The following is a 26,124-nucleotide window of genomic DNA, read 5'->3' on the forward strand; positions in this document are numbered from 1 at the left end:
ATTTGAATTAAGCTCACATTCACAAACAAATATATTCTAAATGAATACTCTGAGCAAGCATGACAATACTGCAAGCCATTACTTCATGTCTTGTACTACACTAATGCTACTCAATACCTTTGCAAATACTTTGCAGGAGGGAGAAGCCCAGCACATTGACCTGACTGCAATCGTGTGTTTGAGGCACTTTTCATCCAACTCTACGAGCAGTACTGTGGATCAAGGCGCGTATATGGAGTCAGGCACCAGTGTTTGAGCCATACCCCCACATCCGGCAAGTCATTATTATTAATATCATGTTGATGGAGAAAAGCACCACCCGGGTTCAAGTGATAAATACTGCAACAATCACAAGATGTTGAGTTTATAAACACTTTACCCAGCCAATAATAACCTAGTATCTGTGCCATTGCCTGTGTAGCCATGTTGTCATCTGATATTATGCTTTGTTATACAAAAAAGGTAATACTTTTAGGCACTGCACAGGGGAACAAGCACGGGAGAACTGTCGCGAGCCCAGAGAGGCTCCATCTTCTGTTCTGAGGCCTGCTCCTGAGCTTCCTCTCCAGTCAACCAAACCAGCTCTTCAACCACTTGCCCACACCTCCACTTCTCCTGCCTGCCTCCCAGATTCTGGTTCCTGTGGTTCCGGTTCTAAACCTGCAGAAGCGTCTCTGATGTCCCTTACACCACCCTCACGCCGGTCAGAGGAGGAGCGGGCAGTTGGCTACTGGAGGGACTGGCTCATCGATGTGGAAGGTATGCATACTTTGGTAACTTGAAATGAAAAATGGGAATTGATGAAATAGGGCTTGGCAACCAACTGTGCCTGAGGACGTTTAAGTTTCATCAAACGTTGCGCCTACTGCAACGAACACCGGAGCCAATATGGTACGCGCTCTATCCACTACGCCCGATAGATTGCCTTCTTAACTGAGTTGTTCATAGGGAGCCTAGCGGTGTACAGACTTCTGTCTTTCTTTTATCCCGTCAGACATTTTGGTCCATAAAAAAAAAAGTAGGTCACAGAAATCCCATTTTTGGTGGGATTTCTGGGATTTTTTATCATTTATGGTTTGTTCAAAAATATGTCATGTAAGATACCAATATCGCAGAAAGGATTTTGCAGGCCCCAACAAAGCACCCCTGCGGTAAACTATTTGAAACATTGTGCATTCATTTGATTGAAAGTGTTGTTTAGAATTTTTAGGTTGATATATTAATCTGTAATGATTATTTTCGGCTAGGTGAAGTGTACAAAAATATTTGCCTTGAGTCATTATATTGACTGAAGTCCTATCTTTTACATTGCAGGTGGAGATGCTGTATTGGTGGTGGAGGACACGGAGAACCAAGTGACGCTGAACCAGCTCCTCATGTTCTTCACTGGGGCAGACAGAGTTCCTCCCCTGGGATTCCCAGGAGAGCCAACTTTAAACTTTTTGCACACTGGCACTGTCTTCCCGGAAGCAAACACGTGTGCACTGATTCTAAAGTTGCCGCTTCGCACCACATTTGAATCATTCAGTGATTCAATGATATCAGGAATCATCCAGTCCCCCTGTTTTGGGTATGCTTAATTTTTTGCTGGTATTTAAACTTTTTTTTTGCATGTTCTTGCTAATGTTTAGCATCTTCTTTAAATAAACAATGTTCCAGTTCCACGTTTTTATGCTTTGCCAGACCCTTATTGGATGACTACAATCAAAGCTTTTGTTTGGCCGTCTGCCAAAATAATACATGTTGGCTTAAGGTACGAACACACCAAACGCGTACCCCGCGTAAGATTTACGCGCATAGCGCAGCTAAAATGTTGCTTGACCTTTTTGTGTCAAAAATGGTCCTACGCAGCTACGCGCCTACGCGCCTAGATGAGACCGCCCAAAACTTTTTTCCCCCGCTATTTTTCTTTTGCTGAAACATGGCTGACATCGCCACCATCGCTGCACTTTATTTGCTGTGGGAGTCCGAGGAGCGTCGCAAACGCAAACGCCGTTGTGTTTGGGTGCACGACATCCTCCGGAGACAGCCACAGCTGGGTGAGTTTCACCACTTGCTCCAAGAACTCTGCCTGGATGACGGCCAGTTTCAGCGGTACTTTCGACTGAGTCGGGCCCAGTTCGATGACCTGCTAGCCCGGGTTGGTGCCAGGATCTCCCGTCAGGACACCAACTACAGGCGCGCCATATCAGCTGCGGAGCGCCTGTCTATCTGTCTCCGGTAAGTTGCGGTTTCATAGCCTAATTACTCTATAACAATCAGCACATTCTGTAGTCGAAAACTATATACATAACGGGGAGAAATTGTTCGGGTGCGTGTTCTGATAGTGCATACATCTATTTCCAATGCACTGTTTATATTTGAGTAGTGACCCATTTATTCAAGCATCGTGCACTATGCTCAACTAAGCACGGGGGAGCATAGGCCATTGTGACATCACAGTCAATATTCATTGGGTTAAATTCAACACAAGTCAAACAAAAGCGTGCTGACAACATGGTGATAAAGCAGTTTGCTTTGCACATGTTTCCCCTCTTGCACCTGCTATGCATTTCCTGTCAATGCTCCACCCAGTGTTTCAACAGTTTTTTTATATATTATCTATGGTTTCAACCTAAACGCAAATCTTCATATACATGCATGTCACCTGAGTTTTATATAAACTAAATAAATAAATTAGATTAGATTAGATTAGGCTTTATTGATCCTTTTGGGATGACTCCCTCAAGGAAATTGATTGTCCAGTAGTTTACAGAAAGAAACACAACACAATATTAAATTATATACAATATAAGATAAACAATACACTCTTAGATAACTATATATAAAAAAAAATAAAAATAATAATATATATATATATATATATATATATAGAAAGTAGAGATAATAATAGAAGTAAAACAGGATTCAAGTAAAATAAAAGATAAATGTAGAGAACTGTATAGAGGATTAATATAAATAAATAAATATAAATAAATAAATAAATGTAAACATAAATAAACATATATATATATACATATACACATGCACACACATATACATATGCACACATATACATACACATATATATATATATATATACATACATACATACACACATACACATACGGCATTGTGAATAAATATATCATATATGAAATGACGGTGAGCAAGGGGTGGCTGACAGTTAAATTAAATTAAATAAATTAGCAGTTCAAATTAAGCAGTGGAATAGGTTATATCTCTCCTCTTTACTCTATTACTTCCATTACTTCTATTACTTATATTCTATTTCCTCCTACTTCCCTCCGAGTGAGGAGTTGTAAAGTGTGATGGCATGAGGGACAAAGGAGTTCTTTAGTCTGTTGGTCCTAACTTTGGGAAGGAGCAGCCTTCCACTGAACAGGCTCCTCTGGTTGCTGATGACAGTGTGCAAGGGGTGGCTGGCATTGTCAATAATGTCCAGCAGTTTGTCCAGTGTCCTCCTCTCTGCCACCGTCACCAGTGGTTCCAGCTTCATGCCGACCACAGAGCCGGCCCGCCTGATCAGTTTATCCAGTCTGGAGGCGTCCCTCTTGTTTATGCTGCCTCCCCAGCATGCATCATGGCTCCAACATATTCATTCTTGACCTCCTTGTCATGCTTTTGAAAGTAAAATAAGCTGAAGCAAATCCACTGTAAACACTAGTCAAGACATATACCTGTGCAGTGATATCAGTAAGATAATTGGCCTACATATTTGGTATACAACTAAAATTCTCAATAATGCTAAAATAAATTATTCATGTGTTGCAGATTCCTGGCTACTGGCGATTCGTTCCGGACGATAGCCACCAGCTTCCGGGTCGGGGCCTCCACCGTGGCTTCCATCGTGTCCGAAGGGGTGACGGCTATATGGGACTGCCTGGTGGAGGAGTTCATGGCTGTGCCCACTACCGAGGACTGGAGGCTGATTGCGCAGCAGTTCGAGGAGCAGTGGAACTTCCTTCTCTGTTGCGGTGCCATCGATGGGAAGCATGTTGTTCTGAAGGCCCCTGCGAACTCCGGTTCGCAGTTCTTCAACTACAAGGGAACATTTTCCATTTTTCTCTTGGCAGTTGTCGACACAGACAAGTGCTTCCGCATCATCGATGTGGGGGGCTATGGGGGAACCAGTGATGGAGGAATTCTGGCCAACTCTGTGTTTGGTCAGGCCCTCCGAGCTGGCGATCTCAAGCTCCCTGCTGACAGAGTACTGTCAGCGGCTGCGCAGAGAGGACCCCTGCCTCATGTGTTTGTAGCGGACGAGGCCTTTCCGCTACGGACCGACCTCATGAGGCCATTCCCCGGACGCATCCTCCCCCGAGAGCGGCACGTGTTTAACTACCGACTGTCCCGGGCTCGGTTGGTGGTTGAGAACGCCTTCGGCATCCTCTCCTCCCAGTGGCGGATCTACCGGAGGGTCATCGAGGTCCATCCTGAGCTGGCGAAGAGATGCGTCAAGGCCACCTGTGTGCTCCACAACCTCCTCCGCAGAACAGCACCAACAGCAGCAGTGAGAGATTGCCTCCCTGTTGGTGTGGTGTTGCCTCTGCCAGGGCTGGGGAGAGTGGCTGCCAACAATGCCGGGAGAGAGGCCATCCGGATCCGCGAGACCTTCACCTCCTACTTCTCTGCAGAAGGGACCGTCTCGTGGCATGACACCATCGTATAGTGCAGTGCACAACAACCCCAAAATGGCTCTTTTAAGAGCCACCCACACAAAACAAAAGGGATTCCTTCATTATTATTAAATTGTTATTAAAATTGTTCAATTAAGTAGTGTTATTAAAAATGTATATTTGTGTCCATGCATGCTAGATCTTAAAATCCTATATTGAGAGAAGAGTTGTGAGAAATATTTTATTTAAAAAATAATTATAAAAATATAAATAATAAAAATAACATAAGAACAATATAATATACACATAACAGAACAATAACAAATGAACAGTTAACAGTGACATCAGCCTAGTTCTTTCCCTGGAGAGATTGTCACCACCACTAGCTAATAAGCTTAAACAGGTTCCAAATTAAGGGTGAAATTATAATTGTCAAATCTGACCTTACGAATTTGGAATTTAACGTACTCCAGCACTTCAGGTGGCAATCTCTCCAGGGAAGGAACTAGGCCCATGACAAAGTGCTCATTCCCAGAGAGCGGGGTAGGGGTAGGCACAGCATTTTGCCTCTGCAGGGCCTGGAGGATGGCTGTCTGTATATTTGTGTTCCCCTCTGGTACCCTGGCTCTCTTCCTCTTCATCCCTGTATGGAATGTAAAACACCATAATTTGTAAGTTAGTGCAATACTTCACAAGTGAAAAGCCTATTGAACATGCATGTGTGTTTGGTTTGAAGTGTTGTAACTTTAACTTATAGTAGTAATTAGGGCTGTCAAATTAACGCGTTAATTTCGATTAATCAGGGGAGGATCAAGAAGTTACGAGAGAGAGAGAAGGGAGAGAAACAAACGGTAGGCTATACAGCTGTTCATAAACAGGCATAAAAGTGTCGTATAGGTATGCGATTAATTTAGATGAATTAATCACAGAGCCTGTAATTAATTTGATCAATTTTTTAAATTGCTTGACGGCACTATAGTAATCCATAAACCGTCTTCTTATCAGTTAAAGCTTAAACGGTTAGCCATAAACATAGTTGAACCCCTGAAATTAATGCTATACATCTTTGTCCTGTACATACCGCTCTGTGGTCTTGGGGCAGGGCCAGCCTCAGGGACAGGTACACAGGAAGGGCCAGCGGCAGGAGCAGGAGCAGGAGCAGCGTCCTCTGTGTCTGACTCACTGGGCTGGTCTATGTTATTGAGAAAGAAGACATGTTTTTTTTTGCTTGGATGATATATGCATGATCTATATTACAGCACATTAAAGATAAACAGAATCGTGCCGCACTGTAAACCGCTCCTGTGGCCATAATACAGAAGCTGTACGTGTCTTCACTTGTCAACAAACCTGCTATGTGCGATGGCCCTGCTGCTGCCTCCTCAAGCTCCTCATCTTCTCCTGCCCCTGACAGTGAAGTATCTGGAGCCCCGTCCTCCTCTACCTCCTCTGCCCCCCGAGGTAAGTTGCTGCTGGTCTCCCTCGGGGTGACAAAGGGGTCGAGGAAGGACAGGACCCCAGCGAATTTCCATCTCTTCACTGTCCCTGCCACTGACCCGCTCTTTTTTCCCTCTTTTTGTGTCTCATGTACCTGTCCCTGAGCGACTTCCACTTCCTGCGACATACGTCCACTGACAAGAACATATATACATATTAAGTTGTGTAACCTGACAAGCGGGACAGTCTGTTGTAGTAGTATCACTTAATATTACTGCTAACTGTTGCTACCGCTAACCGGCGCTAACTTTTTTCATAGTAGAACACAACCGATAGCTGAAGCCAAGCAAAATACACACACACATTATTCACTGATCTTACCAGGACAGCCAGTATCCTCGGCCACGTCGACCCACGCCCTCTCTTTTTTGTTCATGCCCCTGTACGACACCATCGTGGTGTCGTACAGGACAGGACGGCTGCACACAGCGACTATGAGGTTTTGGTCCTCCATTTCTGTTCTGTCCTCTCCGTCTCTCTGCCAGTGACGTCGGGTCAAGCTCAACGCTGATTGGGCAACGCCGCTAATCGTCATGCGTATGAGCGTAAAAAGTTAAATTTTTTGAACTCCTCGCGTACGCGCGTAGGTGCGTTAGGTGCGTATATACGCAGCTCATACACCGCTAACGCGGGTAAAATGTTGCTTTAATGCATGTAACGCATCTACGCAGCTCATACGCGCGTAAACCAATGGTTCCCTATGGAAAAATTGCCGATTTTATACGCGTCTTATGCGGGGTACGCGTTTGGGTATGTGTTCGTACCTTTACAACTAGTGACTCTACAATGAAGTCTTCTATCCGCCCAATAATGTTTTTCTTCTTTCTTGCCTTCTCAAATTCAACATTTGTATGGTTAATTATCTGCTGTCAAAGCACAGATTCTGTTGAATGATGGATGCTTAAAATGTAGCCTACTTTGAAACACAGATAAATGCGGTTGTTAATTCACAAATGTTTTCTGTTTCATCAAAGAAGTTCCATTGTGATCATTTAGCCTACATTGTTACATTGATTTAACTACAACTTTTGAAAAAGAAAGTGAATAATATAGCCTATAGAAAACAGAAAATGTTAACGCTGAACTCTAGGTTGAGTGAGCCTGTGCCAACTAAACCAGAGCTGTCGGGTCCACGGCACCGGTTATGCATTAGTTCAATCAACACAGGGTTGGTTAACACAGGGTTGTGCGCGTCCACGCCAAACCTATAAAGACGTGATTTATGGATCATAGAAACCCTGATCGAAATGGCGAAACTGGCCGCTTGAAAGTGAAAATGTCATGTTGTCCTGGGAACCGGATTTTCAGTTCTAAACAACCGATATCAACAGGGCTCTCATCAAAAGGGCATGCCATTGTGAACACATGGAATCTGCGGTGAACACAGCTTTAAATACCCAAAACCGGGTTATGTTCCAAACTGAACCTGCGCAAAACCTGGTCCGACCAGGTTTGATTCAGAGCATATGTTGCTATAGTAACTAACATACCGTGTTCATTTTGGAACGGAAAACCTAGGGTTATCGCAAACCCTGGGTTAATTTGCCCGGTTATGTGATAAAACCGGCTTTGTGGAATACCCCTCTGCCCTATGAAGTGACATCATGCCCATACAATCATCAAAACATTTTTGAGATCTGTTTTAAAACAGTTTTGGTCTTTTTGACACATAAAAACTAACGTTTTTTTTTTATAAAATGTCATCAACTTATTCATCAACAAGTCATTGGATATATTAATACCAGAAAAAAATGAAGAAAAAAATTGTTGTTATCCTTCTCCAGGGAATCCTGGCACTATCCACTCGCCATAGGCACTATCCACTCGCCATAAACCAGGGCTCTCAACCTCAACCGGCCGTCTCAAGCTCATCGTGTTCGATACGCGTGTGTTTTTGTCGTTGGCCAGTTTTAACAAACCCAGCACAATGTACGTTTAAAATCTATTTAAATTAATCGAATCATTTGTTTTTACTAGACATAACGTTCAAATTCCACCTCGACGCAAGTCTTTAAACGACATTATTAGACAATTATTGTTAGCGCAAGGTGCTAGGTTAGCAAGGTTCACTGATCTTTATATTCGATGTGAATACTTCTCCAGGGCCCAAGAGGACAGCTCATCGATCTTCAACGCCGTCACATACAAAGAACTGGACTACTACTTTGAGGTGGGTTCATGAGGATGAAACTGTTAAAATAGCAACGTTTAACATTGTGACATTATCATTGAATAATAATCCTAACTAGATTATGCATTTCCTGCTGAAATTGCGGTGAGTGCTGTAGTAGCCTACAACGTGAGGTTGAAAATATTTTTTAATAAAGCCACATAGGCCTAGATTAAGACATAAAGAAACGTTAAATGGCTTAATCAAGTGAAGGGATTTGAACAGAAGTTCAAAAGTCTAAATGGAGTAAACAATGTAAACACGCAATTAAAACAATTAAAGCGACCACTGAATGAAAAGCGCAGAGCCTTTCTAAAAATGAAAAAAATGTAAATGAATTGAATTGAAGAATCTGAAACGTCAAATGTATTGCCCTGTGTGTGTCACTGACACACACACACACACACACACACACACACACACACACACACACACACACACACACACACACACACACACACACACACACACACACACATGCCTGAACGTCCTCACGTTCTGACGTCAACGTAAATCAATGAGTGCAACTGAAAACTATGCCGGTTTGAAACTAAAACTGTGATTCTGAAAAAAGTATAAATGCTATCGAAGTTTCGTTCGGATAGTATTGAAGATACAAATGTATAGATTTCTTTAATGGTTTGAATGATGGTCAAAGGTTGGAATTTGACCGAGTTACGATGTCCTAAGTAATTTAAGTGTCGGAATGGGCAGATGGCTTCAATGGGACCAACTGTAGAATATGACGGTTTGAAACTAAAACTGTGATTCTGAAGAAAGTTTAAATGATATCGAAAGTCCATTTAGATATTATTGAAGATACGAGTGTGTAGATTTGTTAACGAAGATAAGCGGTTGAGTTACTGTGGTAGAAATTAACCTTACATTCTATGTTAAACTATGATTATTATTAGGCCTACATATAGGGCTGGGCGATATGGGAAAAAGTTATATTTCGATTTTTCCCCCCCAAAATGTTCGATTTCGATTTTATATCACGATATGAACAAAATCACAATTTTTGTATAATTTCTTTTTATTTTCTGGTAAAAAAGAAAATGTAATGCACAAAAACAAACTTCTCAGACCCTTCTTTTCAACAATCTCCTCCTGGGCAGTACTATCATTTAATTGCTGTTCAGAACTCCCGTAGGCCTGCAGCGGATTCGAATTGTATCCAAATCCGTTCGGTTCGTTTACCACAGTTCGGAGCATTCTGGAGATCCGCGGATTTCGGTTTCATGAAGGCATTGCCTTATGTAGCGTATTTTGCCTTATGTAGCGTATTTTGCCTACTGTAGCCTACGTCCGATACAAAAGGGTGTTTAGGACCCAGCGGAATGCATTCTCTCCAGTGCTGCCCGAGCCAATGAGACTTTTCCCGTATTAATTTTGTGTAATAAAATGTTCTTGGTGATTTAACATTTGAACAATGGCTTGAAGAGGCATTTAATGAGACTGACAAGGGGAGATACACAAGTTTGACAGAAGAGGAAATTGGAAAGGCACACTTGACCGTAAGGGGCTATTTTACTGTAACTCTCCAGTGTAACGGTAGCTGTAATAGGTTGTTTTCTGAAGTTCAAGCGCACGATTCCTAAATTTAAAGAAAGTAATTGATACAATTATATTCTAAATATACGGGAGATAAATACAAACGGGTGATAAGCGGGATAACGGCCTTCGAGGTCGACCGGTTCGATGGAAATAATGGACAGGTAGAGGCAACTCTGGCTTCATGCTGCGCTCGTCGCCAGAGTTCTAAGCCTCGTCGGCCGTTATCCCTTACATGTTACACTCAGTGCACCATGTTTTCAAATGCATTTAGGGGAACATTTATTGCACAAAAAAGCCTTGCAAGTTGTCTGATTGCAGTCAATTAACACATTGCAAATAGCCTGTGGGTCTCATTCATTTTTGTGTTTCTCCCCCAAACCCTCCGTCAAAAAAAAGTCTGCCTTTTTACTATCACGGACATGATCCTAATCCGAACCGTATCCGAAACCGAGGCCCAAAACGGTTATCTGAACCGAACCGTGGACACACTGATCCGTTTCACCACAGAGTTCTCGCTCATTTTTAAAGTCTGAACTGTCTTGCTGCAAACTTAACTGCGGCTTCGCGCTGCTGCAAGCTACACATGTGTGTATGTTGTTGTGTCTGCACAACCAAACGTGATGTGGCTCGCTTCCAACTGATTGGTTACGTGCGGCGCTGTATTCGCGGGTCTGTGAAAACATTGATTTTTTTAATTTTTTTTGAAGGCGTCGGCTAATCGAACGTCTCATTTAAAGGGACTCTTACCTTTGTTGCATTTTTACACTTTTTTTGGATAAGGTTAAATTGGTATTAATAAGGTAATAACACTCTAATATGCAAGACAGACCCACCAGGAGTAAAAACAAACAATTATTTTACTCTTATAATATTTAGTGAAAACTTCAACCAATAAAATTCTTCGGACCGAATGACCTTATTGGCCGACAGACCTGTCTGTTTGCTGCATGGATATATAAGGTTTTCCGTCTGCTTCTTGTGGCGCATTCGGGCCCGCGTCATCAAGGCGCGTCCTCAACTAGAGGGTTTGTTTTGATTCCACGGCAGACAGTAGCGAGTAGCGACCGTAGCGACTGACGATGGCAGACCAAAGTGGTCCACGGCATACTGAAACTGCACCATTCAGTCCGATTAGGGGACCCGTTTCGGACTCAGACGCGAAGTTGTCCCGCTACTCTGGAGCTCCAGGAAGACCTCCAGACCGTTGGCAACCAACCGCCACACTCAGTTCGATTACGGGACCCATTTCGGACTCAGACGCGACGTTGTCCCGCTACTCTGGAGCTCCAGGAAGACCTCCAGACCGTTGGCAACCAACCGCCACACTCAGTCCGATTACGGGACCCATTTCGGACTCAGACGCGACGTTGTCCCGCTACTCTGGAGCTCCAGGGAGACCTCCAGACCGTTGGCAACCAACCGCCACACTCAGTCAGATTACGGGACCCATTTCGGGCTCAGACGCGACGTTGTCCCGCTAATCTGGAGCTCCAGGATGGTAGATATTATGACCCCTGGGAGTCTAAACATAACCCATGGGAGTCTAAACATAACCCATGGGAGTCTAAACATAACCCATGGGAGTCTAGAACTTTTGTACTGTAGCGACCCTGGGACAGTTGAATACTTTGTGTGTTATGTGTTACATTATATTTCGTTGTCCGTTATGCCAGTTGTTCAGTGTGCATGTATTGTAATGTTCTTCTTGTCAATCAGCGTGGGGGCGAATCATTAGGTCAGCTGGGGGAGGGCCTTGGAAGAACAGGAGAGTGGGGGCCTGCACGCGAGTGAGACCGTGTTGGGGGTTGCCGGGGTTTGTTTTGTGTAGGTTTTCTGCCGTTGGTTATAATGTTACGGGTTTCAGTGACCTGGTTTTGGTTAATTAAAACTACCTTCAACTACTAATGACTCGACATCCTTATGTCACCGGCGAGGTCGTTACAGTACTCTAAAAAATAACGCTTAGTTTTGTAAATAACGCTTAGGGGGTGGGGCATTGGAGGAAGGCGGGATGATTTGAATGTGCTGTAATTCTCAAATGCAACAAAGGTGAGAGTCCCTTTAAAACCGTAGAAAAAAATTACATCGCGATTAAAATCAAAATCGAAAAATCGCCCAGCCCTACCTACATATCATATATATACTTTAATGGTGGAAAAGAGCTGATCACCTTTAGCCTAGATGTTATGTGCCATGTGGCACCAGTGAGTGAGTCCAGTCCATTCCCATCTGATGTGTCACACCAGTGAGTGGGTCCAGTCTATTCCCATTTGATGTACTCTGAAGACAATGCTTACATTCACACGTGTGCATCATCTCTGTTTGTATAAGGATAATATATGTTCTAAGGTCACATTGGGATCCAGAAGACATGAGAATATACTGACATCCACACAGTGTGACCCAGAAAAACATTCTATGCACATCAATATTTGATGAAAGTCCAACTTTGTATTGAGTAAAGGATTGGGGATATAAGGAGCTGTACGAGATTCATTCGGTAGTGTGTATTCGCGAATACCATTCGGCTTTGTTGTCTCTCGTTTGCGGGTGGTGTCACGTTAAAATTGTACCGGGGGCGAAAATTGTACCGGCCTACGTCATCGTTTGTTTACATCCTGACAACCTGCCCGGTAACAGACGACGCGATGCAGAAAACATGTTTCCAAACGACGAAATAGCATAATACAGATAGCGGATCGCTATCTGTATTATGATAGATAGCGATAACACTTGTTTTTACTTTATATTTGTATTGTATTTAATTGTTTAATCGAAACAATAAAAAAATTTGCCCGCGAGACGGGCGATCGCGTCAAATGACAAATGTTTTGCCAAATGACGTAGGAGGGTTCTTGAAACATAATACAGATAACGGATCGCTAGATAACACTTGTTTTTACTTTATATTTGTATTGTATTGAATTGTTTAATCGAATTTAGCTAGTAAACTGAGTGTTTTAAGCAGGTTTCATAGTCTAGAATGTTCAAGAACCTTCCTACGTGATTTGACGCGTCATTTGACGCGATCGCCCGTTTTGCGGGCAAATTTTTTTATTGTTTCGATTAAACAATTAAATACAATACAAATATAAAGTAAAAACAAGTGTTATCGCTATCTATCATAATACAGATAGCGATCCGCTATCTGTATTATGTTATTTCGTCGTTTGGAAACATGTTTTCTGCATCGCGTCGTCTGTTGCCGGGCAGGTTGTCAGGATGTAAACAAACGATGACGTAGGCCGGTACAATTTTCGCCCCCGGTACAATTTTAACGTGACAGTGGCAATAAACTCTCCATCTATACTTGACCTGGTCTCTCCGATTCCTCTTTGCTTATAGCTAGTTGAAGTGAATTAGATAAGTTGTTATTATTAATGCCACCACATTACGTCTTAAACAGTTGAAGTACCAGAGGAAATGGGAGAACGGCTCCGCCATCCTCCCATTGACTCCCATGTTAAATTGTTTTGGAAAAAGCTGAATATTATAGCAGCCGCAGGGGTTGACACTAACGGTTGCCCGCTTGCAAGTAAAAAAAATGTTTGGGCAAGTTGAGATTTTTTCTGGTTGCCCGAACGGGCAAGTGGATTTTGGGTGGATGTTAATATAAAAGCTATTTATTCAAATGTTTTTAGAAACTGCAGAACAACCTTTTGTTCCGCAATACCACACAAAATAGAAGTATTTGCAATTGATCAGCGCGGTGTCTTCTCTTCTTTCGGAAAGCGAGTTAACAGACACGCATCGCTTCAGTGCGAATATAGCCCCGCCTTCTGTCACTCACTCGCAGTGCGGTCTCTGGCAGTGATTCGCTAAAGGTTAGCCAACACAGCTAGCATCTCAAGTGCAGCACCTCCGCGAACGGTTTAGGTAGAAGTTAAATGGAGTAGTGATGGAGGAGTGCAGTTTGGAAGTACTTTGGATTGAGGCAAATTATCAAGGAAAGTCAAGAACACGGTTTTGGGTTTCATAACTATGCACATGCACACAGCAATAGCGATTTTTTTTCACGAAATTGGACCCTCACAAACTACTGTATATATTACATGAAAGCTGAGCCTCCACTTATTCCAACAGTCCAAACCATATCATTCTGTGACTAAAACTCGCAGATAACAACTTGAGAAGAAACGTCCCCTTTTCTTTTAACAACCAAAAATGAAGTATTACCTTTGTGATTTTTGTCCACAAAGTTGATTCTGATCAAATAAAATCACCATAAACAGATTATCCAGTATCTGGGCCAAATTGTGCAACTTAACATGCTGTTTTCAATCAATGAATAAGAGAAGGTTTCTTAGGAAATAGGTAAATTGCCTTCAATCAGAAAACATATTCTTCAGCGCAATCTAGTGGCCATATATTTGTTTGCGAATGTTTGGCTTGGTGCATTCGATTGCCCTGAACTTTAAATAGAGGTGTCAAGTGTCAAAATTGTAAGATATCGACCTTTATTTGTGTCTCATATAGGGATGGGCGATATGGCCTAAAATCCATATTGCGATATACATGCAACCTATTGCGATAACGATATATATCACGATATATAAATCATAATAGAACCATCTCAGAACAGGTTACATAGACTCTAAGGAAAGCTAAACTGCTAAATGTATGTCGTTTTGAGAACATTTATTGTGCAAAACTAATCATACAACATAATGTTGTAGCTGCAGAGACTTTAAAAAAGAAAAAAATCTTCTGTGTAATGACGTATACTTCTCTCAATGAAATAAAAATTGGTGGTGTCTTGTTAATAAAGAAACGGATACTGTGAATTAGGGAAATACGTCCAGTATTAGGCATGGCTATTTTAAATAAAGAAAAATCTTCCAAGTGTGTGCACAGATATTTGCTATTAAAACATAAAACAATAAGTGGAAAATGAACGCCTATAATTTGGAAATGAACATGAAATGAGAGCAATCACCAGCTCCTCCGTTTCGCTTTCAGCCATATTTACTTGGATGACGATGATGCGTTGAAGCCGGTTGGAGCTCATGGCTCTTTAAATTCCGCGGGTCGCGGACGATGCGTTGCAGCCGGTTGCAGCTCGTGGCTCTTTAAATTCCGCGGGTCGCGGACGATGCGTTGCAGCCGGTTGCAGCTCGTGGCTCTTTAAATTCCGCGTGTCGCGGATGATGCGATGCAGCTGGTTGCAGCTCGTGGCTCTTTTTAAAATTCGCGGGTCGCGGACGATGCGTTGCAGACGGTTGCAGCTCGTGGCTCTTTATATTTCGCGAGTCATGGATAGATCGCGTCAAACATACATTATCGCGATAGAGCAATATAACTAAAATCTCTATCGTAGGCCATTTTTTATCGTTTATATCGTATATCGTTTATATCGGGCATTCCTAGTCTCATAGTAAGACAGCGCTCCCAACTGATAACGACCAACTGATACTGATAATTATTTCAGGTGGAAATGTTATCTTCCACTTATGCTGTGTTCCATGGCTTTATTCACTTTAACCAAGTATTATCCCCATTGAATATTTCACTTGCACAACAATCTTTCTTTTGGCCCAAAGATGACATTATCGCCCTTGCAGTTGTGGAGATATGATCTATTTACTTTGGGTATGTTCTTTCCTGAAAAAAACTTTTCCCCTGATCAGAGTTCCCGTTGTCCGGTAATTACCGGCCTTTGACCGGAAAAAAATGAGGAGGACCGAAAATTCTAAATGTCTCCAGTCAGAATGACCGATTGGAAATAAGGCCCCGTCCACACGGAGCCGAAACGGGCGAAAACGATCCGGTTTCGTTTTATGCTTAAGGCCTAAAAAAAAAAAAAGTTTGGTTCCTGTTGGTTGTCAGTTGAGGTCATGGGTAGGTAGGGAATTTATTTTATTTTTTTATTTTATTTTTTCCAGCGGCAGCGAATGATAGGTAGGTTGTTTTCATTTAAAAACGAGAAAATTCGCTCATCCTTGTACAGAATGAAGAGGTGCTGTACCAAAACGTAATTATAGTTTGCATAAAAAAAAAAAAAAAATATATATATATATTTTTTTTTATAAAGCTCATAAAATAATTTAGGTCGCACATAAATTGACAGGGTCGGTCGGAAACCGGAACCAAACAAAATTTTTTTTTATGCCTAATGTTCAAGGCGTTGGTTCTCCACAGAAAAAAAACATTCAGCCACGAGGAGATTCAACCATTGAGCAGAACAAAATTGAGCAGGTCATATGTTCCCGGTTTTCCCCAAAAAGGGTCCTATGTTCCCCTGTAGCCATACATACCGGGGAGCATAGGACCCTTTTTGGGAAAAGCGTGGAACATAGGACCCTTTTCCCAGAAAAGGGTCCTATGTTCCCCGCAATCTATCAATCTTTAAAAATATTTAAACTTTGACGCGGCATTCGTGTAAAGACAGCCAATCGGCGTTCAACAGAGTGACATGTCTAACGTAACAGCCAATCAGCGTTCAACTGGCCAACTCAGTGCAGTGCAGTCCGGGGTGAACTGCAGCATGGAGGAGAAAGTGATTGTTGCCGTTTGCGACTCCCGGAGCTCTTTATATAATAGTATATAATATAATAGTATAATAATATCACGTCCAAAAGCTCTGTGCGCCTCCGGATGGCCGTAGCGCGGGGAGCTCTCGTAGGGATTGGGCTTCTCGGGGTTTGTTTACCGGCGTATAAATATACTGCGTCAGGTTCTCCGACGTCTCTCCCTCTTCCACAAAAGGTAAAGACATGCAATGGTAGTTATCTCGGCCGGAATTTGGCAGTAATGGTGGAAAAAGTAACAGACCGGGGAACATAGAACCCTTTTTAAAAAAAGGGTCCTATGTTCCCCGGTCACATACAAAGAGGGGAACATAGGACTCGGGGAACATAGACACGCTCCCCTATAGACTACCGTTTATGAACTAAACGGCGGCAAGCTAGCGAAAGCCGGCGGCAAGCTTTGCGGAGCACCGGTATTTAACAAACATGGGGAATCAAAATATGATCACACATTTCTTCTTCTTTATATAGCCTGCCTATCAATTTTTTTAAGTGCAATAAACACGGACAATATCCGACCGTTTTTTTTCCAATTTGACCGGTAAAATTAAACCTTCCCGGTCACATGACCGGCACCAATTTCTTCTAGCGGAAACACTGCCCCTGATATCGAAAATGGTATAGAATATCGATCTTTTTCCAGGAATAGTGTTTAAGTTAGAAAATCCAGTATCGTGACTGACAACCCTACTAGAAACGCGATTGTGATTATTCAGTTAGAGCTACAAGAAACTTGAAAGTTAAAAAATACATATCTTTGCTACTACCTCTGACATTTAGTTATGTACATTTGCATCAAATCATGCAGGTCTACATCAGAGGTTGCGCTAGACTTTTTCATTGTCCGTCATTTTGACGGACAGGGTCGTAAAAAATCCGTCATTGTCCATTATTATCTGTCATTTTATTTTAACTTTTAAATGGTAATATAGGCCTAAGCTATAATGCTTATATTCAATAGCCTCACTTGTTTTTATTGACTTATTTTCATAAAAAACAAAATTCACAGAACAAGCGTGTTTCAATAATAATTAATAATTTATTTATGCATTTCTTTCTGACGGTGAGAACTCGATTTTTCCGCTTTTAAAACATTGCGGCTGTTGTGCCTTAACATAGAACGATGTATGGGCTGTAATGGGCTATTTTTAGCTGAACGAAGACAATTGTAGTGAAAATTAACAGTCCACTTATAATTCTTGGTAATCTTCTGTAGGCAGCTCAAACTTTCCTTCTTGCCCGCATGGATTTGAAAAGTGTGCTTGCTTGCTTGAAATCAAACGTATCGATGGATACTGCTGCCGAGGCGATTGTCATTAGATGCTGCATCTTTGCCTCCGACAGACGACTTCTCGTGGCGGTTTTTATGTTATTTTGAAGGCTGAATCCGCGCTCAGCTGCAACACTTGACACTGGGATAACCAGCGCCACTTCAGCCAGCGCTCTAAAATCGGGAAACATTTCCCCTAGCGAAGTGATGAGGCCTAAAAAAAAATTTTTGTTTGGTTCCGGTTTCCGACCGACCCTGTCAATTTATGTGCGACGTAAATTATTTTATGAGCTTTATAAAAAAAATAAAATATATATATTTTTTTTTTTGATGCAAACTATAATTACGTTTTGGTACAGCACCTCTTCATTCTGTACAAGGATGAGCGAATTTTCTCGTTTTTAAATGAAAACAACCTACCTATCATTCGCTGCCGCTGGAAAAAATAAAATAAAAAAATAAAATAAATTCCCTACCTACCCATGACCTCAACTGACAACCAACAGGAACCAAACTTTTTTTTTTTTAGGCCTGAGCAGCCGACAGGAGCCCCTGAACGAGGGATTTCCCGACCCTGCCAGCACTCTCTTCATCGGGAGAAAATCCCTCTGCATGCGGTCATTCTCAACCAGTGGTGCAGCTGCACCCCGCGGTGACCCGTAGTGGGCACAGACGCGCTCCAATGCCTCTAGTCCGTGGGTCTTCAACGCGCTGTCAGCTGTAGGATAGCGCGAGGCGTTGAGCACAGTGTCGAGATCTGCGATGATTCCCAGATGCTCTTCGGGGAATCTTTTTTTTACTGACTTGGTGATCTCTGCCAGGTATTGGGAGCGCAGATTGGAGAAGGCCTGAGCATTTGGCTGCGTGAGGGTGATGCCACAGAATCTGCCGTCCTGTGACGCCTCTTTGAACTTTCTCTCCGTCACACCTGGCTCACTTATCAGGTCATCCAGGCTTGCAAGTGTCATGTTGACCACTGGCTGGATGGAGGATATGTTGACGTCCTCTTTTTGGATCCTGTTGACCACAGATAGCACGTCAGTGAGGAGGTGTGTCAGGGCAGGGAATGTGAACTTCTGGAGCTGCCTCCTCAGACCCTTCGCTACCGGACAGTCTCTCGCGGCTTCCTCCTCCTCGAGCTCCAGCACCAGAGCAACCCAATTTGCCCGTACGCCCTTAACTGCCCTCTCCAGGGACAGCCAGCGCGTAGCAGATGGCTGCTTCAGACTCAGCAAGTCGTGATCCTCCATTTCTTTTTGGAGTTCATTCAGTCTATGTGTTCGGATGGGGGAATTCTTGTAGAACGTGTAGATGTTGTTGACGGTGGTGACATAAGCATCTATTTCACGCACCGCCTTTGATGCGTCTCGGGCTGCCAGTGCCGTCCTGTGCGCACCACAATGAATGTTTATGATGTAGGGACAGTCATTCTGGCGCAGCTGTTGTGCGACTCTGTTTTTTCGTCCCACCATCACATTTGCCCCATCACTTCCCAACCCAACAACCCGAGACATCGCTACACCACGACCTGAAAGCACATCTTTTATTTTCGCTGTGATGCATTCGGCAGTGCCAGAGGGTATGGCATAGTTGCCAATGAACACTGTTTCTGGCTCCCCATTCTGTTGAAGTGTTAGGTATGTTATCAGCATTTTCTCAACAGTTATGTTAGTGGTTTCATCAACTATCACACCCACGTATCTGCTGTTTGCGATGCGGTCATCAATGGCAGAGGTTACGGTCGCTGCAATCGCTTCCTCCATCTGATTGTGTCATGGTGAGTGTACGTGTGTGCACTGTTCAAGTTTGGACACCCAGCAGACTGTAAGAGGTGAATCAGTTTGGGATACTGATGGCTAGGTGTACTTGTATTGGCCATGTGTAACACAACCTTAAGTTGTGTTTTAAGTGCCTCGTTACAGGCAACCTGGGATTTGTCGACGTGCTTCTCCATCTGCACACTCTGATTGACCACCGCGCAGGATTCGATGTGGCTGTGGCTGCTTTTGTGGTCATTGGGGGCCGATTTCTGCATCGTCGTGCAGCCCTTAACAAATCCATTGTTGGCTTTTGCTCTCCTGCAGATGTCACAAAACATTTTGCTTCCTTCTGCCCTCAGCCAAGTAAACTCCCTCTCCCACTGAACCCTGTACTCCCGCCTGACCTCCTTCCCGCTTGTTGCTTTCGCTGCCGGTGCCGCTGACAGAACAGCCGTTACTGCAGGCCCCCCTTCATCATCCTCCAGCACATCGCTCCCTCTCTTCTCTCCTCTCTCAAGACCAGCGGAGCTGGGCTTTTTAAAAAATCCTTTTACACTTAGCTGCCGTGACATCTTGCTACACCAAATCGTAACGCAGATTTTTTTTCAGGAAGGGCTGTGATCGTAATGCTGATCGTAACTTGTGATGCTGACCGTATGCTCTATCCGGATAGACAACGAATTCACGAGCGATGAAAGATATGACAGCTAATAAATAGCTAATTAATATGCACGAGCACGCCACCAACAGGTCGGGCGTGAAGGCTACCGGTAGCGATTCATTCGTCTATCTGTCAAAGTAACGGACGGCCATCGGATTCTGCCGTAGGATAATTAGATGTGTGTGATAATTTAAGTTTAACCACCCCCTGCACTATGTAAGCCTAAATGTTGGTTTGCCTGTACTTTCATTAAAATGATCGCAGATATTCGAGCAGCCGTGATCCTAAGCGTCCTTAACAATAACAGCACTGATCACGTACAGGTGACAGCGAAGTGACACAAACGGCTCAATGCATCTGCAAAATTACATGTTTTCTGCAGATGATTGAGAAGGGGAAACAGCCTACTGAAACATAGCTACATAGGTAGATAGCCTAGCCTACTGCAGCCTAGGCTACATCTCAGACTGTGCTAATGGTTTTAAATCGGAGCATGGCTTTGAGCGCGATGGAGCTGAACACTTGCTCAGCTGGCTACAATGTATCGACCCACTGAACACCACCATAATGATTTTTCTGAGCCCCCCCAAAACCAGGCCGGGTGCCTGGCAAAAAGTGGCCCGTTCACGATTCTGATTATAATTTGGGCAAGTGAACATTACATTCGGGCAAGTTGAACCTGACCTGTAATTGCCCGATGGGCAAGTGCTTTTGAAACCTTAGTGTCAACCCCTGAGCCATCATGTCGCTAAAGAGCTGAACGTTTTAATAGTTGAATGGTTTCTGTAGCTGAAAGTATGGCGTAGGAGTTGGAGACCAAAAAACGGGCGGAAGAAGAATAAGAAAAACTAGAAATGCATTTCCTGCAGAAAACGCATTTGAATGCTGACGGCTGAATGAAAAGCGCAAAGCATTGGTGAAAATGAAGAAATGTAAAATGAATTTAAACGAAGAATCTGAAAGTCGTAGCTGAAATAGTAGTAGTAGTAGCTGCAGTAGTAGTAGTAGTAGTTGCTGAAGTAGTAGTAGCTGAAGTAGTAGTAGTAGCTGCAGTAGTAGTAGTAGTAGTTGCTGAAGTAGTAGTAGTAGTTGCTGAAGTAGTAGTAGTTAGCTTAAGTAGTAGTAGTAGTTGCTGAAGTAGTAGTAGTAGCTGAAGTAGTAGAAGCTGGAGTAGTAGTTGTAGCTAAAGTAGTAGAAGATGGAGTAGTAGTAGTAGCTGAGGTAGTAGCTTAAGTAGTAGTTGCTGAAGTAGTAGGCAGTAGCTGAAGTAGTAGGTGATAGCTGAAGTAGTAGTAGTAGTAGCTGAAGTAGTAGGTAGTAGCTGAAGTAGTAGGTAATAGCTGAAGTAGTAGGTAGTAGCTGAAGTAGTAGTAGTATCTGAAGTGGTAGGTAGTTGCTGAGGTAGTAGAAGTAGCTGAAGTAGTAGTGGTGGTAATTGCTGAAGTAGTAGTAGCTGAAATAGTAGAAGCTGGAGCAGTAGTAGTAGCTAAAGTAGTAGAAGCTGGAGTAGTAGTAGCTGAAGTTGTAGTAGTAGTAGCTTAAGTAGTAGTAGCTGAAGTAGTTGTAGTAGTAGCTGAAGTAGTAGGTAATAGCTATGGTTGGGCATGATTAATCGACGATCGACTAATTCAGGGATGGGCAACTGGCGGCCCGCATCCTCACTCAGTGCGGCCCGCATCCTCACTCACGCACATAATAAAAAAAAATAAAAAAAAGAATAATAATAATAATTGATCGAGTTACAGAAAACTCGGTCAAGAAAGATGAGAAGAATTCATAGAATTCGAAGGCAAGAAGCGATATCAGTCATTAAAGATATCCACTTAAGTCGCCGCTACAACTACTACAACTGCTTGTTGGGTTTGAGTTCATTGAGTTGTTGCACTTAATGTTGGGCCACTGTTTTTCAGATTTTTGACTTCATTGAATGATGATGTATGTGAGCCCTTTGCACTGATAAAAATACTGACCATTCATGTGGCTGTTTGAGCATGGAAAACATGAAATGAATGTATGTTGGTTCAATTAACATACCGTACATAGGTTATGATTCTGGATGATTTTTTAGTGGCCATCCCCAAAATGCACCAGAATACAGGAAATCATATCTACCAAATTCAAAATTGTGTAGCTTCTCTCAGCTCACGTTTAGTTGAAGTGTGTAGTCATGTGGCCCTCCGATGGTTATGATGAAAAATGTGGCCCTCTTTATCATGAAAGTTGCCCATCCCTGGACTAATTGATCGTTAAGAATTTTGTCGATTGCGTAAATTTTTCATTGATTAAACTAATGCAGTGGGCAATTAAATATTTTACCACACAGGGGCAATATTTAAATTTGCGGCTCCTCCCCCGCAATAAACATCGCGCTTTGAACGGTGAACTCTTTACGCCACCAGCTATAAAAAGCTATAAAAACTATAAAAACTACAAAATGACGATTAATGCAGGCTATGTGGAAAATGTGCCGACTTAGGCTCAGCCTGGCTTCTTCTCTTCCGCTACGTAGCTAAGATGGCTGCCGTTGAGTACGAAAAGTGTACATCGCCACTAGAGCTGTCCCAAACGATTATTTTTCAAACGATTAATCTAGCGATTATTTTTTCGATTAGTCGACTAATCTAACGACTAATTTTACGATTAATCTAACGATTATTTTTTCAGTTGCCGATTATTTCACATTATAAATATAGCATAAGTCCACATGATTGTTGTTGTTATGCTATTTGATAACACAGTATACTACTACTACTGCCACCTCAGAGGCTCAATTTCGAAAAGGATTTATGTAATTTAAATTGCCAACTTGTAGTGTGTGTTTACTACTTAGAACTGGTTGATAGATCATGGAATTTCGACAATCAACAGCTAGACTAGAACTACATTTGATTTGATTTGATTATTTTAATGACCACACAGCCGGTGGAATTTGTTGTCAGCTATTGCTGAAGTAGTAGTGGTAGCTGAAGTAGTAGTACTATCTGAGGTAGTAGTATTAGTAGCCTAAGTAGTACAGGGGTTGACACTAACGGTTGTCCGCTTGCCCGGGGCAACAAAAAATAATATTTGGGCAAGTTGAGATTATTCCTGGTTGCCCAAAAGGGCAAGTGCATTTTTTAGGGTTTGTTCATATATATTCATATATATTTAAGAGTTTCTAAAAACTGCAAAGCAACCATTTTCTTCCGTAAAATCACACAAAATAGATACATTTGTCACTCACTCGCAGTGCAGTCTCTGGCAGTGTTTCGGCACTAGTCACAGGCCACGTTTATACGTAGCAGGGTATTTATAGAAACGAATATTTCCCCCCCTCCGTTTTCCAAAATAACATTGTGTGCACACAGCATCGTTTTCAAAAAAGTTGTAGTTTACATCAAAACGCATAAATACGCTGTTGAGCGCAATTATAACTATGCCAAACCTATGGGCGGCAGTGTAGTAGAGCTTAGATCGGGCCCAACAAAATCAAGCCCGACCCGGCCCGAGCCCGTGCACGTTCTGTCCGAGCCCGGACCGACCCGACACATTAAGCGTAATTATGAGCCCGAGCCCGATTTCAACCGACATTTTTTTTTAATACATATGTAACTTTGTACTAAGGCTGGGGGTAAACGATTATTTATTAAACGATTAATCGGGCGATTATTTTATCGATTAGTCGACTAATCTAATGACTAATTGGATGATTATCTATTTTTCTGTTGCTCGATTAATAAAAACCATAATGTATCTCAAATAAATACCAAAAAATTCTTAATAATATACTTTATTCAATACGGAACCCGTAAAGGGACATGAAAAAAATGTGTGTGTATACGCTCTTGCGCTCCGCCTCCAACTACGAGATGGTTAGTTACATCTTTCCTGCTGTCGGCTCCCAGACCGAGGAGCACAGGTGATACGTTCCCTCCAGGGCCGATGCTCTCTCGGGGGCATGACCCTTCACTTTGACCGACAGTGAGTCTGCTTATAGGTCGGAATATGATGGAATGAAGCGGCCACCGATTCTTGACAGGCTGGGTACTTTATTCTTACACACAACCGGACTCGTTCATGACTTCACTAGACTGACACGCACGCTATCGCTCGCTCTCCTCGCTCGTCCACCTACTCGCTGACGACACACACACACACACACACACACACACACACACACACACACACACACACACACACACACACACACACACACACACACACACACACACACACACACACTGCCAGTGATATGCACACGATATTTCCCCGTGCTCATGAGATACTTTCTCATGCGCACGAGATACTTTCTCATGCGCACGAGATACTTTCTCGTTTGAGATGCTCCAACATTGCTGTCGTGCTCTTGTGATATGCCAACTCCATTTGGCAAAGAGTGCAAATCACAACACCTTTCCGTTTAGGACTTAACTTGAAGTATTTCCATACCTTTGATGATTTCGTGCGCGGACATTTTCCTTTATTGTGACTTTCGTCCATTTCTCTGTCAAAAATCGTCGACGGAGAAATTTGACGTCGTCGACGCGTCGCTACAGCTCTAGTTTTCAGAAATCTCCACTTTGGCCTAAGTTTTTAGAAATGATCGTTTTCTGTGACAAAAACTGTGTTTTCGTGTAAATGAGAGGCCAAACCGCGTGGAAATATCTGCGTTTTCCCTTCGTGTAAACGGGGCCTTAGTTATTTACATTTGCATAAAATCCAGATGAAAGCATGCAGGTCTACATATAACTGGGCGGTAGCTTTAATAGGTTGCAACGGTGGACTGAAATAACTTCATGGCACGATGTGACCATTTGGTATATAAGTAAACAAAGAAGAAGTTTGTTATTTTTTAAACACGTACTATGTGGAAGCTAACATTCAGCTTCAGATTGAGCTAGGATGAGTTTTCTGAGTTCCCCAAATTAGGCCAGGTGCCCCGCAAAAAGAGGCCCGTTCATGATTCAGATTTTAATTTGGGCAAGTGAACATTACATTCGGGCAAGTCGAACATGACCGGCACTTGCCCGATGGGCAAGTGCTTTTGAAACCTTAGTGTCAACCCCTGTAGTAGTAGTAGCAGAGGTAGTAGTAGTAGCTGAAGTTGTAGTAGTAGTAGTAGTAGCTGAACTAGTAGTAGTAGTAGCTGTAGTAGAAGTAGAAGCTGGAGTAGTAGTAGAAGCTGGAGTAGTAGTAGAAGCTGGAGTAGTAGTAGAAGCTGGAGTAGTAGTAGAAGCTGGAGTAGTAGTAGTAGCTGGAGTAGTAGTAGTAGCTGGAGTAGTAGTAGAAGTAGCTGGAGTAGTAGTAGAAGTAGCTGAAGTAGTAGAAGTAGCTGAAGTAGTAGAAGTAGCTGAAGTAGTAGGTATTAGCTGAAGTAGTGGTAGAATTGGCTGAAGTAGTAGTAGAAGTAACTGAAGTAGTAGTAGTAGCTGCTGAAGTAATAGCAGTAGCTGAAGTAATAGGTAGTATCTGGAGTAGTAGTAGTAGCTGAAGTAGTAGTAGTAATTGTAGTAGTTGTATTGGTAGGATTAGTAGTATTGGTAGGAGTAGTATTGGTAGGAGTAGTAGTAGTAGTAGGCAGTAGGGATGGGCGATATGGCCTAAAATCCATATTGCGATATACATGCAACCTATTGCGATAACGATATATATCACGATATATAAATCATAATAGAACCATTTCAGAACAGGTTACATAGACTCTAAGGAAAGCTAAACTGCTAAATGTATGTCGTTTTGAGAACATTTATTGTGCAAAACTAATCATACAACATAATGTTGTAGCTGCAGAGACTTTGAAAAAGAAAGATCTTCTGTGTAATGACATATACTTCTCTTAATGAAATAAAAATTGGTGGTGTCTTGTTAATAAAGAAACTGATACTGTGAATTAGGGAAATACGTCCAGTATTAGGCATGGCTATTTTAAATAAATCTTCCAAGTGTGTGCACAGATACTTGCTATTAAAACATAAAACAATAAGTGCAAAATGAACGCATATAATTTTGAAATTAACATGAAATGAGAGCAATCACCAGCTCCTCCGTTTCGCTTTCAGCCATATTTACTTAGATGACGATGAT

The 26,124-nt window shown here is 42.5% G+C and overlaps 1 protein-coding gene across 1 annotated transcript in view; it reads left to right on the plus strand.

The window, feature by feature from the left end:
- The first annotated feature begins 7,924 nt into the window (after positions 1-7,924).
- The window catches only part of LOC132467317 (protein shortage in chiasmata 1 ortholog), a 66,727-nt gene continuing 48,527 nt past the window's right edge, over positions 7,925-26,124 (plus strand). Inside the window, exons 1-2 of the mRNA XM_060064531.1 lie at positions 7,925-8,045; positions 8,220-8,286. Coding sequence (XP_059920514.1) covers positions 8,044-8,045; positions 8,220-8,286 — 69 coding nt within the window. The 5' untranslated portion in view covers positions 7,925-8,043. The remainder of the gene's footprint in view (positions 8,046-8,219; positions 8,287-26,124) is intronic.

The sequence above is a fragment of the Gadus macrocephalus genome, chromosome 11 (assembly GCF_031168955.1).
Source record: "Gadus macrocephalus chromosome 11, ASM3116895v1".
In the NCBI taxonomy this organism is placed as follows: Eukaryota; Metazoa; Chordata; class Actinopteri; order Gadiformes; family Gadidae; genus Gadus; species Gadus macrocephalus.